Below are 19,377 nucleotides of genomic sequence, written 5' to 3'. Positions count from 1 at the left end.
TGTTGTGAACGACGCTTGGCTTGGGGCACCCAAGCGACAGTGGCCTTCATCTGAAGTCGAAGAGCTGCACCCAAAGTACTGAAGTATAAATCGATGTGACTGACGGAGACGGTGTCTGAGATTTGCTGCGAAGTGGAAAGAGTGCGGTGCGCCTGAGGACATTTTCCAAAGGCAGCCGCAGCCCCTGCTCTGCCTCCCGTTCTCCCGTGTGACCTTGATGCCCCTCCCACCTGGGCGGGGCCTGTAGCCTCTCCTTAAATCTCTGCCAGCTTGACATTTTCTTGTAACCAATAGAAGGTGTAGAAAAGTGGTTTGTGAGGCTGGGCCGGGAAGGGCGATGCCATCCCGCCTTGCTCTCGGGAACGCAGACCGTCTTCTGCATTGTAGGATGCACAGATTGTCTTGTGCATTGTAGGATGTTTAGAAGTTTCCCTGTCCTGGGGCACCCGGGTGGCTCAGTTGGTTAGGCTTCCAACTTCAGCTCAGGTCATGATCTCCTGGTGCATGAGTTTGAGCCCCGCATTGGGCTCTGTGCTGACAGCTCAAAGACTGGATCCTGCTTCGGATTCTGTGTCTCCCTCTCTCTGCCCCTCCCCTGCTTGTGCTCTCGCTTGCTCTAAGAATAAATATTTTTTAAAATTAAAAAAAAAAAAAAAAAGAAGTTTCCCTGTCCTCACCCCAGTATTTATCAGTAGAAACCCCTAGTTTGAACAATGAAAAATGTGTCCAAATATTACCAAATGTATTTGGGGGCAGGGGGATCACCTCTAACTCCATAGAACCACTGCCTTGGTTGATTGAGGCCCTCATTATTGATCAGCTGCATTAGGGCAAGAGATTCCACCTGGCCCTCCTGCCCAGGCCTGTACCTCTTCCCTATTTTCCACTCTCCTTATAGTTTTACACTTTTCTTCAGTATAAAATGTAGTATCTTTAATATGTCATAAAAAGGGCACTATCTGTCCTCTACTTACCTCTCCAGCTTCTCACTCCAACTATACTGAATTCCTTGCAGTTTCCTTAAGGATGGAAGAAAGTCATAAGAAGTGTTAGTCACAAGAAGTGCTAAGTACACTAGTAGCTTATGAGACAAATGCAAACCTCCTAGGATGTTTTATATATAGAATATGAGTAACTATGTACTTTCTGAAACACAGGCAGAATTGTGTTAAATATACATAGTAAGTTAGTAAACTATAAGGCATGCCAAAGCTAAATAAAAAATATGATGGAAGAGGGTCATTTATAGTCAAACAGGGATGGAAAAACTAAGGTATGAATAACTCTGCCATCTCTGGGACGAAAGCTTCGTCAGCCCTAAATTAGCTACCCACAAGTGACACCTAGTATAGTCTCATATGTGCTCTATCCAAGAAACGCAAATAAAATCAGTGCCTGTTCATCAAGCTAATTAGTAGGCTCTGGCTGTGGCCAGGCCTGTTTCCTTATATCGATCCAACAGAGTAGATGTGTGTCATTGGCCCAAAGCACTTTCTGCCTGTAGGCCTTCTTGCTATAACCCCATCTCTAGTCCTCATAAGCATATCATCAGTGGAAAAGGCAGATGTGGCAGATAGAACATACAAACATCGCATAACTCATGATTCAGGTGATGTCGTCCTTCTACATGTTTACACCCCATCCTAAGTGTGTCAACTCCAACTCTTTCCCCTGCCTGGGTATTTAAGTTGATTTAATAAACCATGTTTTTCAAGTATCTTAATGTGGTCTGTGAGCCTTCTGTTTCATTACCATTAGGATGGCTTAATTAGTAGTGTACTTGGATGTCACGAGTGCATCAAGTTAGTTTTCTACACAACAGCTCAATTCAAGCATTAATCTCCCTACTGAATGCCCCTGCTTTCATGTATCTCATTATATCCTGTTCATATCCTTGTGTTTCTATCATGGTATTTATCACACCACACTGTGATTAACTGTTTACTCCTCTGTCACTAGGCTGTGAGTTCTTTCAAAGTAGAGATAAATTTTATTCTTTTTGTCTCATTATTCCTTAGCAAAGCACCAAACACAAAGTAACAAAAGAACTATCGAATGCGACCTCTTGCAGACACAGCTGAGGGGATTATCTCTTGCTTTTTGCCTTTCTCCCATTCCCTAGTTCTAAGATTGACCCAGCCTGGTTGCAGAGCAGGAAAAAAAAAAAAAAAAAAAAAAGTGGTAGGAAGGGCCATAGGCTCACTGCAGAAAACAATTTACAGTAGGTGTGTTTTGTATCACAAACAAGCTGGGGCCTTGGTGGACCTTTTTTTTTTCCCCGGTCTCACATTTTTCACTTGGGTGGTCAAAAAAACAATAGTTTGGGTGCTTTCCTCCCTCCTATCCCCATCTGAAAAAGGTTGAAGGCTGAGTCTTCAGTCTAAGGGATCACAATCTCTCAAAGATTCTAGATGAATAATACCCACTCCAAAAACTGAGCGCCTAAACTGTGGCAGACAATAGGGATACAAGAAATAAACTGTTTTCTTCCCTCAGAAAATTTACAAGCATCTTCCTGGAGCCTACATTTTACTCCAAGTAATAAACATAGCTATTTCTATTGTTTGTAATTTAAAAAGATGCATTTTGCAATATATTTCGTTTTAACAAAAATCACACAAAACGTGAGACTATAAATAAAGGGTCTGTTCGTGACGTTCTTGTAACTCATTCACTTCTCCAGGGATTAGGAGGAATGGGGTGCAAAAATTTGGCCTCACGCACAGGCATAGGAATTTGCGAATACAATCCAAGCCTGCCGAACCTGTATCTCCCAAGAAATAGCCCCAGGGAGCTCCCAATTCCCTAACCTCACAAAACAAACGCAAAACCGAGAGGACTCCTGAAGCAACCATTGCCTCACCTTGCATATTCCGCCAATTAACACCGCCCAGCCCATTCCGCGCAGGAGGCGGGCCAGGCTCGGATCCGCTCTAGGCTTCTATCGGGCGTCGCTTTATGGTAGCGCTGAGCCTCTCTAGCCCTTGCCAGCCGTCCTCTCAGTGGTAGGACGGGGAAGAGAGGAAGAGCTGGCCGCCAAGTCGGCTCTACGTGGAAGCGGGTGCAGCCCAACCTCGGCCGGGGAGAGCTCGAGCTAAGGTGGAAGGGGCCCGGGGGAGGCTCTGGGAAGGGCGGGAGTGAGGAGACGGGTCCTTGGGTGGGAGGGGGGCCCGGGCCGGTTCACGGAAGTCCCTAAGGAGAGGTGGGAGAGGAGGCCCCGACACATGAAAGGGATTTCAGCTTCCGGCTTGGGCCTCCTGCAGCCGGCTATGCTGCTGTGGCTCCGACTCCCCCAGTTCTTCTGCGGCCCCTTGTGTCAGGGCCCAGCATAGTTTCCGGCGCTTCTGTCTCCTCCGCGGGTTGTCGCCCCTTTTCGGGAGACCTGGAGCCCTCAAAGCTATGATTTAGGCTTATACTATGTACATGAGGGATATTATGGCCCTGAATCTCTTCCACATCCTGTATCGCTGCCTGTTCGTTTTCATTTTTTAATGAGCATCCTCCCAGCCCTAGCTGATTGAGGCTGGAGGCCGATCAGTATTCATTTTTCCATCCCAGTAGCATGAACATAGGAAGTGTTCATTGGATGTATTTGGTAGCTTGACACATGATATGGCTGTCACCTAGGGGCGTTATGCATGTGACCATCATGCTGTTGGAGTGGGAATAATTGCAGCATCCTGGGGACCTAGTCACCCTGATTTGGAGAGATCCATCCTTCTTGATGTGACATGTGACAGTTTCTGAACATGGAACATGTATTCAAAAGATGTTAAGTGATTACTTAGTGCCAGTATTATGCTAAAGAAGCTACAACTGTAAACAGGAACTGGTTCATTCCTTGTCCTCACAGAGCTTAATATATTATTGAAAAACTAACAACAACATCAAAAAAAAAAAAAAAAAAAAAAAAAACCTGTGATGAGTGCTATGAAAAGGGAAGTCCCTGATGTTCCTCTTTTGCCCTTGGGTGATGCAGAAAATAAAACCATAATGCTCCTGCCTTCCAACAGCTGAGAATAGAGAAAAAGTTTTCTTGCACCATGAGATTGCTCTGCAGACACAGAGGAAGAAGGACCTATAATAATAGTACTTGGGTAAGGCACACCAGATAGGTTTAGACACTGGTACTGCCCTGAAGGATAAGTTAGCATTGCCTGGCACAGAAAGGGCCATTGGCTTTCCAAGCAAGAGTCATAAAGTGTAAAAGAACTTTGCAGGCAGTGTCGTTTGGCCTGGAGTATGTGGCATTTGAACAAGTAATGCCATGCTAGAGAGTCCAGACTCTTATCTTCTAGGAAGAGATGAAAGTATTTTCAACAGAATGATTCAGAGTTCAGTTTCACAATCACCTACTCAACAACTGGAGTGTTAAGTATTTTTTGACAATTTGGGCCACATCCAGAATCAGGTAGAACCAAGAGCTTTATTTACTCTTCTTGGTCTAGAAGCAGTCTCTCCATTGCTGAAATCCCACTTCAGTTTTCTTTGGCCTTTAAGGGCTAGAAGACTAGAGACAAATTGCGAATGGGGTTTAGAAGCCTGAAGGTTTGCTAAATTGTTCCAAAAATGATCTGAAACTATACTAGACAAAGCAATAAGAAAATCTGAGGGGAATATGTTAGATAAACCTAGAATAAATCATTAGGACCTAATTAAGAGAGATTCTTCATATAAAAGTAAAATTAATTTTTGTGGGGTTTTTTTGGTTTTATTCATTCAGCAAGAACTTGAATGTTATAACAGGCTCTGTGCTAGGCTTGGTAACTGGAGCTCTAAGCCTCAGTTTCTTCACCTGTAAATGGGGATGATAGTATTTATCTCACTGTTGTAAAGATTAACAAGATGATGTTTGTGCTTGGTGCTATACCTCACACTTAGTAACTACAGGCACGAAATATTTTAAGTGATACTTTGACTATATTTTGGTTTTAACTTCTCTTTATCTTTTTTTTTTTTTATTGGGGCTGAGTCTTAAGACTCAGGAAAGCTTGCTGGAGTCATTTCCTTGTATGAGCTCACTCAGCTGTGTTTAACCTGCCTATTGTAGAGTTTTGTAATGGATAGCAAGTGATAATGCTTAAAAGCTTATTCCATAGAATCTAAATATATATATATGTATAAATTTTAAATAAATCTTTTTTAAAAATCAACTCATAGATAAACAGAATAGATTGGTGGTTGCCAGAGGTAGGGGGTCAGCAAAATGGGAGAAGGGGGTCAAAAGGTACAAACTTCCAGGTATAAAATAAATAAATAAGTAATGGGGATGTGATGTACGGCATGGTGACTATAGTTAACAACACTGTATTGCATATTGGAAAGTTGCTTAGGAAGTAAATCTTAAAAGTTCTTACAAGAAAAAAAGTGTAACTGTGTGGTGATAGATGTTAACTAGACTTACTGTGGTGATCTTTCACAATATGTGCAAAATATCAGATCTTTACCTTGTACACCTGAAACCAATAATGTTATATGTAAATTATACCTCAATTTAAGAAAAAAAAACTTGTTTCTTGAGCTTGCAGTGTTCAAATCATATGATAATACAAGGAGAAAATAATTTTGTTTACTACCTAAGGTAGTAGAAGGGGTCTAATCTGTTCTACACTTATTTCATTGTTTCTTGACTCTTCTAGTATTGCTGTAAGAATATTAAATGTTAATTTTAGAATCACAAAACATACTATATTTAGGCACTCAATAAAGTGTTGGCAACCCTAAAGCAACAGAAAGTCCAAAATGCAAAAAGTTTTTGGGGATTTTTCAAATAAAAAAAAATCCAGAGTTAGTAAGGAGAGACTTTATTTGAAAGGTATGACAATAGGGGAAAAGGAACTATTGCAGTAGAGAGAATTCTTCGACCAAAAGATCTACCAGCATCTCCAGGGAGGAGTAAACTGATGCTACAACAGATCTCATTGATCCAAAGTTCAGGGACCTGGGGGAAGAAGAGAAACTTAAAATATGACTAACAAACATTTTTGTTCTGAATGGTCAGTTTTAACATGCAGTTAAGATTCACAAATTTGTAAATGAGGCAAAGATTGGGAGTTTGGACGACCTTTGTCCTAGTCTCAGGTAGACAAGGGGGTATCCTCAGAGTCTTATAGAAGCCATAAAGAGAGTAGTGGGAGGATTTCCTTAACCATGACTCTTGAAGAACCAGAAACACAGGCCTCAGGTAAAATTCAACTTCTCAAAAGGCTATTTGAAATGGAAAATGAGTGTACAAATAAAATTCATCCAAACCTCTCTACAGGAAGGCCTTAGGAGACCCATTGATCCTTCAGGAATTAACTGTTAGTATTTGTAAATCCTACATCACAAAGTACATTTTAAAAGTATTTGAAGACCTGTATCTCATTTGTATCAGTGAAATCTTACCAAAAGGTAGGGGAAAAGAACTGAATTAATCAGGCCTAAATGAACACATTTAAGGTTTTTTGTTTGTTTTTGGTTTTCATCTTATCCGATTAAAAACAGGACTTTATGGGGCACCTAGGTGGCTCAGTCAGTTAAGCATCAGACTCTTGATTTCGGCTCAGGTCGTGATCTCACCGTTCATGGGTTTGAGCCCCGCACTGGGCTCTGCACTAATGGTGAGGAGCCTACTTGGAATTCTGTCTCTCCCTCTCTCTGCCCCTCCCCCAGTTGTGTTCTCTCTCTCCCTCTCTCTCTCTCTCTCTCTCTCTCTCTCTCTCAAAATAAAGTTTAAAAAAATTAAAGTGAAAAATAAAAGCAAGACTTTTTTTTTCCTTTCAAGAGGCATAGTAGATTTACTGTTTAAAATGATTGACTGGAGGTAATTAATCTCTCACTACGTTTAAAAGAATTTTCCACCAAAAAAGGGGGTGGAAGTAAAATCATGACTGTTACACAGATATAAAATTATAAACACATGATTTTTGTTTACCTTATTAATGAGGAAACTATGTTGTAACCAATTCCAATGACAAAAGAACAGACATATTTATTCATCAGGACTATTGAAATGAGCAAATGGAGGCAAACGGTCTTCCACAGTGGGCCAAGCAGTCCATTGAGCCACCATTAGACAGAATTTACAAGACTATAGACAAGAATTGGATTTGCATTGCTATCCATTATCCATTATCTACAGTTGTCAGTTGAAAAATAGCTGAAAGGCAGTGGAAGACACAGAATGTGAAAACCCTGATCTCTGTGCTTTCAATAATGCACATATTTCTCATATATATATCGGTTTTATCAAATTTATGACTCCACTCCCCTCATAGTCTTCCCTAAATGTTAGACTTCCTGAAAGATAAGTTCATGTTTGGGTGTGTATCTTCCTTTTTTTTTTTTTTAATATGCTTTATAAATATGGAAGATGCTTGGTTAATATTCTCTTAATTGAATTACCTGAAGCAGTGGATCTGGATCTCAAAGTAGTATGCTTACATGTCACCTGGGGGTCTTTTGTTGTTTTGTTTTGTTTGTTTTAGTATAGATTCTGATTCAGTAGGTCTAGGGTCCTTACTGAGATTCCTCTTTTCTAATACGTTCCCAGCTGATGCCAGTACGGTTTGTAGACAGTAAATAGTAGTGCATTCCTGACTATGTTAATTAAGGAAGGTGTTCGATTAATCGTTACTGGAGAACATTACATCATGCTGTAGGTAAAGGGAGCAACATGGAGCTACTGGACTGTCACTGGAAGAAAAGAATAAATATGATTTGTGGGCCACATTGCCAGAACATAGACCAAAACGAGCAAAAGAAACAGTTGCTGGGAAATAGATGCAAAGAGCTGTACAGCAGAACTTTAGCTTAGGGAGGAAAGACAGAAATAAAGACATCAGATACTACAACAGGGGAGGAGCAGCTAGAGGCTGTAATTTTTAGAAGACAGGCAATAACCACTTAAGGTCACGGCCGAAATTTTGTGCTCCTTGAGTTAGCCTGACTTTTCTTTAGCAATACATGAAAAAACTGCCTAATTGTAGATCAGGAAGGTAACTTATGTAAGACTTCAAGCAGTAAAACTTTACTGACACAGGTGTATACACTTTTACCTTGACAGTTTTAATTTTTTTTTTTTAATGTTTATTTTTTTGAGAGAGAGAGAGACAGCATGAGCAGGGGAGGGGCAGAGAGAGAGGGAGACACAGAATCCAAAGCAGCCTCCAGACTCTGAGCTGTCAGCACAGAGCCCAACGTGGGGCTCAAACTCATGAACCATGAGATCATGACCTGAGCCAAAGTTGGACACCTAACCAACTGAGTCACCCAGGTGCCCCTACCATGACAGTTTTAAATGAGTGTACAGTTGTGCCATTGAGTTTTAATCAGTGTGTAAAATTTATTTTTTTACCGTGACTTGCAGTTTATCTTCTATCTGATAGGACGTTTTAATTTTAAACTGAGCATGTCCTATAATTTGTTCATGGGAAGTTCAGCTTTCTTTTAGCAACAAGTGAGAAGTGGTGCATAATGTGAAGCTGGTACCAAAGAAACATTTCTACTTTCAGGAATATACAAAAAATGAGGTTGCCAAATTTAACAAATAAAAATACAGCATGCCCAGTTAAATTTGAATTTCAGACAAACAACAAATTACTTTTTAGCAATATTTGGGATATACTTAAAATATTTGTACATTATCTAGAATTCATGTTTAATTGGCCAGTCTAATAGTAAATCTACCCTAACAGTGACACCAGAGGGATAGCTGCTTAGAAAATGGTATTGCACAGCAGTGTAATTCCTGCAAGTGTTCCTCCAAAAATTATAGTACTCAAAAGTGTGCCAAAAGCTCAAAATAGTTGGAAGCACCTGTTTACCAGTAGAGGATGTTTTCAAGGACTGAGAGGGTCATGGCTACATTGAATTAAAAACACATTTAAGTCTATGCTTTCCAACTAAGAGTTCAGGTTCATAGTAGTTTAAGATTAATAAAAGAATTTATGGTATTGTGGAATTTCCAAGCAAATACTTAGAAAAAGGTGGGGCTGCCTGGGTCACTCGGTGGGTTAAGCATCCTACTTTGTTTGGCTCAGGTCATGGTCTCATGGTTGGTGAGTTTGAGTCCCATGTCAGGCTCTGCGCTGGCAGCATGGAGCCTGCTTCAGATTTATTTCCTCCCTCCCTCCCTCCCTCTCTCTCTCTCTCTCTCTCTCTCTCTCTCTCTCTCTCTCTCTCTCCTCCTGCCCTGCTTGTGCATGCTCTCTCTCTCTCTCAAAATGAATAATAAACATTAAAAAGTGGTTTAATATGAGTTAATCATATTTCCAAGTTTCTGAGAGAGATCATTTAGAAATAAGTACGCTGGCACAACTGGCAGTCTTGCTAATAAACTCTAGTGAACCATGTCGTAATTTAGACAAGATAAAAGGAAAGTAAAGGAACAGATGCCCCAGTAGCCAAGGAAAAGAATTTCCTAGTGGGTAAAAATGTATTACTTCTGTAGACAGAATTTCCAAAATGAATTTTCTAAGTCACAGGATGCTTTTCCTGTTAAATACGGTTAGGGTGATGCAAGTGTTTGAATGCTAAGAAATAATTTTATGTTCGAAAAATCACAGATTAGTGGCTACAGATTGGGAATAGTACCTACAAATATAAAGAATCGAGCATTAATAAAACATTAAACAATAGCAGTTTCCATAATGTATGGGTCAAGTTTTTTTCTTTGTGTTGACTGTTAAGAAAGTTCAGAGACAGATTTGTGTCCCATATCTCTTAAAGTACAGTACAGCATAGTTTGTAGTTTTATAATCATATCTCTGGCTTCCTCTTTTCCACTCCTTAATTTATTTTAATCCACATTTCTGTTAAAAGAAATCTGCTTGTATAATACAAGCCATTTTGTCTGATATAATAGGTACCATTACTTGGAAGTTAAATTTTAAAAGTTGGTTAAAATAGAATAAAAAATATATAAACATGCTCCATCTTAACTAGCTTTTAAAAACATCATAAATTAAAATATTCAGTGACATTTTGAACTTTAAATTGTATTCTATTTTTTAACTTTTTAAATTTAGTATTTTAACTGAAAACAGATGCATAGTCACCATTTTTTGTTAACATGAGACCAGAGTCATCTGTGTATATGGTGTTTTCTTTGCATATGGTTTCTTTGTATATGGTTTTTCTCTACAGAAAACATGGCAAAGTAAGCTTTCTAACGATTTTTTTTTTTTTTTGAGCAAAATTTATAAAAGCACTGGCAAAACTGCAGGATCCTAGATTTTTCAGCACTCTGCCACCATCCAGATTTCAGTGATTCACATATATATTTTTTAATGTTTTTACTTTTTTTAATATTATTTATTTTTGAGAGAGAAAAAGAGTGCACAAGCTGGAGAGGGGCAGAGAGAGAGAGGGAGAGATGTTTTTACTTTTTTTAATATTATTTATTTTTGAGAGAGAAAAAGAGTGCACAAGCTGGAGAGGGGCAGAGAGAGAGAGGGAGAGAGAGGATCCGAAGCAGTCTCCACCGTCAGCACAGACCCCAGTGCAGGACTCCAACTCACCAACTTTGAGATCATGACCCAGGCTGAAGTCAGATGCCCCATTGACTAAGCCACCCAGGCGCCCCTCACATATATTTTTCCTAGTGACTTGTATTTGTTGAATTTTTTCTTAAGAATTCAACTAAGGTTTTGTATTTGCTTTGAAAAATATTTATGAAATTTTCAAATAGTACAGAAAATGAAGCATGTGTGTACATGCCACCAAGTTTTATATTCCATAAATATCTTTAAAAAGGTTCCTTCCTCCTTAGAAGTATGTATACCACAAATTTGTATTTCTCTTTTTTTTTTTTTTTTCATTCTTTATACTTAGAGAAAGCCCGCACATTTGGACGTGTGCCCAGGGGAAGGGCAGAGAGAGAGGAGGAGGGAGAATCCCAAGCAGGCTCTGCCCTATCAGCACAGAGCCCAATGTGGGGCTCCATCTCATGAACTTTGGATCAAGACCTTAGCTGAAGTCAAGAGTCGCAGGTTGTTTAACCCACTGAGCCACCTAAGTGCCCCAAATTTGGCATTTCTTAATCTGATACATATATTTTATCATGATTCATATTTTTATTCATAAACCATGTACACTCTTGTGTGTGTTTAAAATTTTAAATAAATGGTATGTGTCCTTTTACAACTTTTTCACCTAAGATTGTCCTTGAGATTTATCTATGTTGATTCATAGAATTCCTGTAGGTTAGTCATCTTACCTGACCTGTAGGAGTCCCTGTTGAGTAACTCACGGTGTCTCATTCTTAAAATTAGGTTCTTTCCAACTTTTTACTGTCAAAGACAATAAATGCTCAAAGTCCTTGTATATGTAATGTACAAAGTCCTTGTGCTCATGTGGGACATAGATTTTTCTGGCATTGACATCTAGAGGTGAAAGTGCAAGGTCCTGGGATGTGGACTTCTTTAATTTTGCCAGAAATTGCCAAAAATGCTCTAAAGCCATTGCAATTTACATTTCTACCAGTGTATAAGGAGCATGTAAGAGTTGGCCACAATTTAACCAGCACCAGGTTATCAGATTTTAAAATTTTGACATGCAAATGTTTGAGAAATGGTATTTAATTTGCTTTTTTTTTTTTTTTTTTTTTTTGACAGCAGTGAAGGGTGTACATCTTTGCATGCATTTCTTGGCTGTTTTGTTCTCTTCCTCTGTGAATTGCCTATCTGTATTTTTTTAGTTTTCTAATGGGTTCCTTGTCATTTTCTAATTGATTTGTAGAAGTCAGGATATGTTGTTGTTTTTTGTATATTTGGGATAATAATCCTAACCTTGAAAGCATACCTTTCAAGTGTGGCTGTTTTTCCTCCTTTAGAGTTATAAGGAAATGTTTAATTTTGATGTATAATCAGATATATCCATCTTTTCCTTTGGTATGTGCTTTCTTGTTTGAGAAATTCTTCTCCCAATGTCACAAAGTCTTCTATGCTTGCTTGCTTGCTTGCTTTAAATGTTTACTTATTTATTTTTGAGAGAGACAGGGAACGTGAGGGGGGGAGGGGAGGGGAAAGACAGAGGGAGAGGAGAGTCCCAAGATTGTGAAAGCATTACCTGAGCCAAAACCAAGAGCTGGACACTTAACCCACTGAGCCATCCGGGCACCCTGTCTATGTTTTCTTTTAAACATTTGTATAGTTTTTCTTTTCTTGTTTGATTATTTAACCCATCAGGAATTGATTTTTGGTTGTGAGAAAGAGATCTTAGTCTATTTCCATGTGGTTATCTGGTTATCCCTAATCTTTTAATATTTTCCCCATTAAGGTGTAATACCCTATAACACTGATTATATAAAATCATGTGTCATATGTCACACCAAACCCTTATCTTTTCATGGATCTATTTGTCTATACTATACTGCTACCACAGATTTAATTATAATAGCTTTATAGCAAATAAATATGTTACTTTCTTTTCCTTCAAGACTATCTTGACTGTCTTGGATTTTTACTCTTCCAAATAAACCAAATGCTAAATTCCAAGGTGGAATGAGTGGAATACCTACTGGGATTTTTATTGGAATAGTATTGAATTTATAGATAAATTCCTGGAGAATTTATATACTTTGGTCAGAGTTCCCATGATTAATTTCTACATTCATTTAGGATAACTTTTTTGTCTGTTTCATAATTTTCTCCATAAAAGTCCTGCATATCTGATGTTTATTGTAGGCTTTTGGTAAATGCCATTCTATTCCTCACTTATGAAGAGTTTCTTTCTTTTAAATAGGTGTTAATTTCAGCAAATGCTTTTTCAGTTTCCCAGATAAAAAGTTTGCAGCACAAATCTGACTCTTCATTTTTTTCTCTAGGGCAATCAGCACATGACCTACTTGAGAGAGATCTGTAGACAAAATCTAACAAGGGAAATTTGCTAGAATCAAGAGTGATGGATCCATGTTCAGTTGGAGTCCAACTCCGTACCACGAATGAGTGCCATAAAACCTACTATACTCGTCACACGGGTTTCAAGACTTTGCAAGAACTGTCATCAAATGATATGCTTTTACTTCAACTTAGAACTGGAATGACACTTTCTGGGAACAATACCATTTGCTTCCATCATGCGAAAATTTACATTGACAGATTTGAGGATTTGCAGAAGTCATGTTGTGACCCATTTAACATACACAAAAAACTAGCCAAAAAAAATTTGCATGTAATTGACTTAGATGATGCCACTTTTCTGAGTGCAAAATTTGGAAGACAGCTTGTACCTGGGTGGAAGCTTTGTCCAAAATGTACACAGATAATCAATGGAAGCGTGGATGTTGATTCTGAAGATCGGCAGAGAAGAAAACCTGATTCAGATGTATGTATGGCAGCCATTTTTGTCTCCTGTGTTACTTCTACAATGTGGGGTTTTGTTGAACTATAAAGAAATCATTTATATTATTATGATACTAATTGTAAATTAAAGTTGGGGAGGTGAAAGTAAATGATTTTCTAAATATTCCCATGTACCTAGACTGGATGATAAACCGGGCTTGAGAAAGAAATAACATACTATGCCCAAGACTCAAGCTGTAACTCCTAGGGCTAAGATGTCAGGAGTGGCTTTTAGAACATTCTGGTAAAGCCAGGATCTAGTTATTATCTTAGCTTCTTTTCTAATACCAAAGTAACTCAATGGGACATGCCAGCCAGTGAGGATCTGTATAGCACAATGAATTCCCCTTGAAAATTACTGCTTTAAAACGAACACCAGAAAAATCACTTCCAATAATTGTTTCTTCAACCTTTCTTTCTTCTTTGGTTAACACCATATGTATGGTTAACACCATACTATTCTTTGGATATCTTTTGCTTTTAGCTCTGAATTCTTACTTGATATGATCAAGCTAATTTTAGTGCTCCCTATGGTCAAAAAGCATACATTTTTACATTGTAAATACTAAATATTTATAACTCTCCCTTATTCACATACCTACATTCAGATTATTTAACTACATCAGAAAAAAAACCCCGAGATTTCATAAAGCTATCTTTGGGTGTAGAACAAAGACAAGTATATCAAAGGAGCACTTCTCAAAATATCTATTTATAACTAATTTATAATTCTTGCTGCTGGGATGTTTTTCTCAATTTCCCCCTTTTCATTATATTAATAAACCAAATTAAAAGATAATTAAAATTTTAAATTATATGTAGTACTTCCCTTTTGTTCTCCCCTCAAAGGCATATCTCCAGGACCCAGTGTTACCTTGCAGTTCATACTAGGTACTTGCACCTGTCACTATAGATGTCTTCTCCATTCCATTTATTTGTTGCTCTGTGTAATATATCACATAAACTGCTTTTTCCCCAGATAACAAACTTAAATCCTTAACCATGAAAATTTTGTTTTACCAATGCTTTTTAAAAAGATGATAATACTGTTTCAGGACTTGAAACCATTATTATCTCTCTGCTTTTAACTATGTATACAATAATAGAATCTTTTCTTAAGGACTCAAGATCATATTAGGAGCCTCAGTTTTTGTTTTTCTTTTTTGTTACGTTTTTAAAGTAATCTCTACACCCAGTGTGGGCTTGAACCCACAACCCAAAATCAATAGTTGCTCGCTCCACCAACCAAGCCAGCCAGGTGCCCAGGAAACTCAGTTTTATCCCATTGGGTCGTACAGCAGGGTTTTTTTTTGCCTTTTCTCCCATATTGACAGAAGCCATAGCAGTTTTCAACAGGCCTATCACCCCTTCTAATAGGCCAGAGACTAAAATTAGGTAATGGAAATATTACAAATAAGTTAACCAAAGTTAAACTTTGAATATTGTCTAAGGCTGTGTAAATTTCATTGCACTTGGGTTCTAAAACCTTTTTCTTCTTTTTTGTGAATTCCAGACTGTCCTTCAGGTTAAGGAATAATCAGGATTAACATTAAGTTAAATATTAATGTATTCATGGTCTGTTGTCAAGATTTGAGTTGATAATTTGTTTACCTTTATTCAGGGAAGAACTGCTAAAGCTTTGAGGTCATTGCAATTTGCAAACCCAGGAAAACAAACTGAATTTGCTCCAGAAACTGGTAAAAGAGAAAAAAGAAGGCTCACAAAAAATGCAACCGCTGGTTCTGACAGGTAGGCTGTGTGTTCCCTGAAGACCTTTGTTAGCTTGCTACGGCTCTCTGTTATTGTTTCACATCTTTCTCTGGAGTTTTGAATTTTTTGGGTAGATATTTTAAACTGGATAATCTGCAATTAGTAGGAATCTCCAAGGGCTGCATATAAAATGAAGGCGTCCCTTTCAGCTCTAAAAATTTATTTCTAAGGAAGTGTCAATGACGTGAACAGGTTAACATTTTTGGCATGAGAACTAAAATTCAAACATATTTAAAACAGTTTTTTGAAAAGTATTGGTATTATGTAATTGGTATATCACCCTTCTATGGGTGGCAGCTAAAAAGTAAATCTTATGAAAATTCAAGGTTGCTTTTTATTTTTTACATGTCTAAAATAGAAACAGTTATGGTATAGTCAACAGAACGAATGACAAAAGTAAATTGTTTAGAATATGACTTTTTAAACTGAACATTTCTAACACAGGTTGACAAAGAAATGTTAGTGTAATCATTCAGAATTATTTTCTACATATGCCATTTATTCCATCTGTTAAGATTTTCCAATGAGTCATTTAAGTGTTTTTAGGCCAGATTTGCTCGAGTCCGTTAAAGAACAAGAAACAGATTAATTGCAGTATAAAAACCAATAGGGTAATAGAGATTGGTAACCAACAAAATGTACCATTATTAAGCAGCCATTCTTTGTTGTTGTTGTTGTTGTTGTTGTTGTTGTTGTTGTTGTTAAGGGAAGGGGAAAATATTTTTCACAGAAATAATATTTTTTTGGAAATAGTTCTGGTCCATTCCTTTACTGAGTTGACTTTTAAATGGACTTCTAGAGGCATTTTCAGGCTCTTTGGATTTGTCTCAACGCTTTAGAACGAGGTCTCTTCTCACACACAGTTCATTACTAGTAATTATAGAGTAGGCTTGAGTCTGGTAAGTTATGTACCAGTTTTGCAGGACCTCATCCCTAATTCAAAATATTTTTACTTGCTTCCATTTTTTTTTTTTTTACCTTTTTTTCATTTATTCAAAAATAATGTCTTTGTGAAGTGTCATTCATCTTGTGTTTTCTTTTACAGACAAGTGATACCAGCAAAGAGTAAGGTCTATGATAGCCAGGGCCTGCTGATTTTCAGTGGAATGGACCTCTGTGACTGCCTCGATGAAGACTGTTTAGGATGTTTCTATGCTTGTCCTGCCTGTGGTTCCACCAAATGCGGAGCTGAATGCCGCTGTGACCGCAAGTGGCTATATGAGCAAATCGAAATCGAAGGAGGGGAAATCATTCATAACAAACATGCTGGATAATTTGTGGTATCAAATTATGGGAAAAGATCCCATCTCTATTTCTAAAACTCTGTCACTCTCAGATGCATTCTAAAGTTGACTGCCAAATGATGACAATTTGAAAACCACCTCAGCATGCACTCATTATGCATTAGTTTTGCAGTTAGGGTGCTTTAAGATTTATTATTTGATGTCAGTTTATATGGGCTTTTACTCAGCAGTCAGCTTTAAGCCTGCCCAGGCCAATGTCAACAAGTAGGTAAAGGCAGTCCTCCATTAGCACAGTTCACATTTCAGTTCCATGGTATATACCATGGGTAGTCACGTGAAGTACAAACTTCCCTGCTGGCTCTTTGTCCCTAAGTCATTATGTAACAGATGTGCCTCCTCATTAGTGACCAGTCCATCCGTGACCTTTACTCAGACCCCTCTAGTGGCTGGTTACCGCATATCTGTCATTCAGTCCACTCCTAGACAGCAAAGCATGTGGTTGTGCTGTCTCCTTGTCACCCATGTGACATTTTCCAAAAGTGGATCATCAAAATAACTGGCCACCAAAGATAAAAGAGCAGTGAAGAAATGAAAAATGATCATGCTAGATGTGAGATATGCACTGAACGTAGATGGAGTTGTAGAAGAAATCACTTATGGGAAGGTTGATGCTGCTGTTTCTTTAGAGCCTCAGTATGCAGCTAGAGGAAGCTCGCGGGGGGTTGCTGGGGGGAGCAATGTAAATAGGGAAATAGGCTGTGATGAAAAGCTTGAATATATCCCAGAGGAAGTGATAGTAAAAAACTTCACATTAAAGGACATTACAGTGATTTTACAACATTGAAAGCACAAATGAGAAAATGGTAGAAGCAGATCCAACCTTAAGTATCTGCAATGGTATAGCCTACTTTGTATCTTAAGTTAGCAAAAAAGCAGGCACTGTTCAAACCGCTCTTGATTAGTTTTTTGCAACGGAATAATGCTTTAATTCTCAGTGTTTCCAATGTTTTTCAATAACAGTGTACTAAAATACCTTTTTTTTTTTACAGTGTTTTCATTTTCCTTTACATTTCTAACAAGAGTTTTTAATATTTTGATGGGTTTTTGGAGGTCACAGAACATTTTCCCCATTAATTATTAAGGTTGCTACGAATGGTCATTTTTATGGTCCAGCACTACTGTGCAAGCCAAGGACTGTAGCCGAGAACAGTGCCTACTTCAGGAAAAATTAATTTCAATAAAACTAGGTGGTTGAGTGTTAAAACTATTTTGGAAATAATCTACATATCTAAGTGCTAAAATTCTTGTCACTACTTACCCTTAAAAAAAAGTTTTAGCATTGTAAACCTTTCATTGTTTAGCCATACATTCTTGGTGAAAATTTGTTCCTGGTGGCAAAGATCTTATTATGTATAAAGCATGGATATTCATACAATACAGAAACAGGGATACATGGTGTCTATGTTATTAAAGTTTTATAAGGTGGTGATTAGGATCAAAAGGGCTAAAAAAAAAGGCTTTAAGGCAGTAGTAATGAAAAGGAAAAAAAGTGGACAAACAGTGGTAGAGACAATATAAATTAAATTGGAAATTGCTTGAATCTTGATGTACTGGTTCTGTATGGAATTCGTATGGGTGCTCTTTGGAGAATGAGAGTGGGTGATAACTTCTCTGCTCCTTTTTCAAGCAGCTCCCTGTCTGTCTAAAATATTTTATCAGCTAGGGCATTGCCACTAAACTAGGTTTTTGCTTTGTTTTCCCTAAGTTGTAGTACTTTAGTTTAACCAGATAAGCTTTTAGTAGTTTCAGATACATTTTAAGTCATTTAAGTGAAATTTATGCAGCCAATTTGATTGGATTGACCAGTGGAGGTTTATTTTTATTTCTGTATACTTTGGTATCTGTTTAACAGGTTTTACTTTGATGGAATGCCATTTTGAACCATGGTATTGTCATTAAGTTATAATTGTCCACTGACCTACTTATCAGAAGTATAATCGGTATCAAGTCTTTAATTCAGATTTCAACAGAGCACTGGCAAAAAGAATATTTTGGCTTTATATACTTAAATTAGATGCTAGTTTTTTGGGTGTTTTTCTGAATTAAGGAAATATTTTGTTATAGAGGATACAGAGACTTCTAATTTTATCTGAACTTCTGGGTTCATTAGACCTTAGTTGCATTGCTACCAATGTTTTGGTTTTTTGTTTGTTGGTTTTTTTTGTTGTGTTTTGGTTTGGGTTTTTTTTGGTTCTAAGTAAGTATGATTTACTATATTGCTTAAGCTTTTCAGGGGCGCCTGGGTGGCTCAGTCGGTTAAGCATCAGACTTCAGCTCAGGTCATTTGTGGGTTCCAGCCCCACCTGGAGCCTGCTTCAGATTCTGTCTCCTTTTCCCTCTGCTCCTCCCCTACTTGTGCTCTGTCTGTCTCTCAAAAAATAAACAAACATTAATAAATAAATAAATCTTAGATTTTTTTTTTGTTTAAAACAGGAATATATTTTCAACAGAATAAATGACTTTAAAATTCAAACTGTTTATATTTCAACAGTCCTTAGACTATTTCTGTGTTATTTTTCAAAGATGGTAATATTTAACTTATTTCAGGGATAAGTTTCTATTATAATTTTGCTTATATTTGTTCATTATGCCTATGTAGAAGACCAGACTTTTAGTGAGCATGCAAAATATTTACAGAGAGAGGTATATCTAATTTAGTCTACTACAATAAAAGCTGTGTTTTGGGAAAATTACGTCATGAGTTCACTTATTATTTTTTACTGTAGAATTACAAAAATACAGAATACAATGAAATAATCTGAATTCTTTTTATATTTTCCATAAGTATGGTTCACGGTGGCTAAAATTATTTTAGAATACTATTAGTCTAAAAGGCAAAAATAAAAGTGATAAGAACACTTCTGCTGTATATGGGTCCTGCTTAAGAAGTTGATGTAAGGCCATAAACATTGGTCTTACACAGTGTTGGTCACAAATGTTAAAAAGTGCATTTATATATTTGAAATAAATGGCATCCC

The 19,377-nt window shown here is 37.6% G+C and overlaps 1 protein-coding gene and 1 long non-coding RNA gene across 2 annotated transcripts in view; one reads left to right on the top strand and one right to left on the bottom strand.

Annotated features, from left to right (window-relative positions):
- Nucleotides 1-2,979, bottom strand: part of LOC132661587 (uncharacterized) — a 198,146-nt gene extending 195,167 nt beyond the window's left edge. The window contains exons 1-2 of the long non-coding RNA XR_009602300.3: nucleotides 2,864-2,979; nucleotides 975-1,019 (exon numbers count right to left, since the gene is read on the bottom strand). This is a non-coding gene — a long non-coding RNA (uncharacterized LOC132661587). The remainder of the gene's footprint in view (nucleotides 1-974; nucleotides 1,020-2,863) is intronic.
- Nucleotides 2,980-2,989: 10 nt separating this feature from the next.
- Nucleotides 2,990-18,768, top strand: ARL14EP (ARF like GTPase 14 effector protein). The gene is made up of 4 exons (XM_060606261.3): nucleotides 2,990-3,099; nucleotides 12,809-13,308; nucleotides 14,947-15,074; nucleotides 16,141-18,768. Exons 2-4 carry the CDS (start codon nucleotides 12,886-12,888, stop codon nucleotides 16,367-16,369), a joined length of 780 nt encoding a protein of 259 aa, XP_060462244.1. The 5' UTR covers nucleotides 2,990-3,099; nucleotides 12,809-12,885; the 3' UTR covers nucleotides 16,370-18,768.
- Nucleotides 18,769-19,377: the final 609 nt, after the last annotated feature.

The sequence above is a fragment of the Panthera onca genome, chromosome D1 (genome assembly GCF_046562875.1).
Source record: "Panthera onca isolate mPanOnc1 chromosome D1, mPanOnc1 haplotype 2, whole genome shotgun sequence".
NCBI lineage: Eukaryota > Metazoa > Chordata > Mammalia > Carnivora > Felidae > Panthera > Panthera onca.
Note: the sequence above shows the minus strand (reverse complement) of the source record. Positions and strands in the feature narration are given on the sequence as shown.

Excerpts from the sequence above, each read along its gene's own strand:
- ARL14EP (XM_060606261.3), top strand. The coding sequence starts at position 12,886 with ATGGATCCATGTTCAGTTGGAGTCCAACTCCGTACCACGAATGAGTGC. Across the intron at positions 13,309-14,946 it reads GAAGAAAACCTGATTCAGAT|GGAAGAACTGCTAAAGCTTT; the intron begins GTATGTATGGCA and ends ACCTTTATTCAG. Across the intron at positions 15,075-16,140 it reads GCAACCGCTGGTTCTGACAG|ACAAGTGATACCAGCAAAGA; the intron begins GTAGGCTGTGTG and ends TTTCTTTTACAG.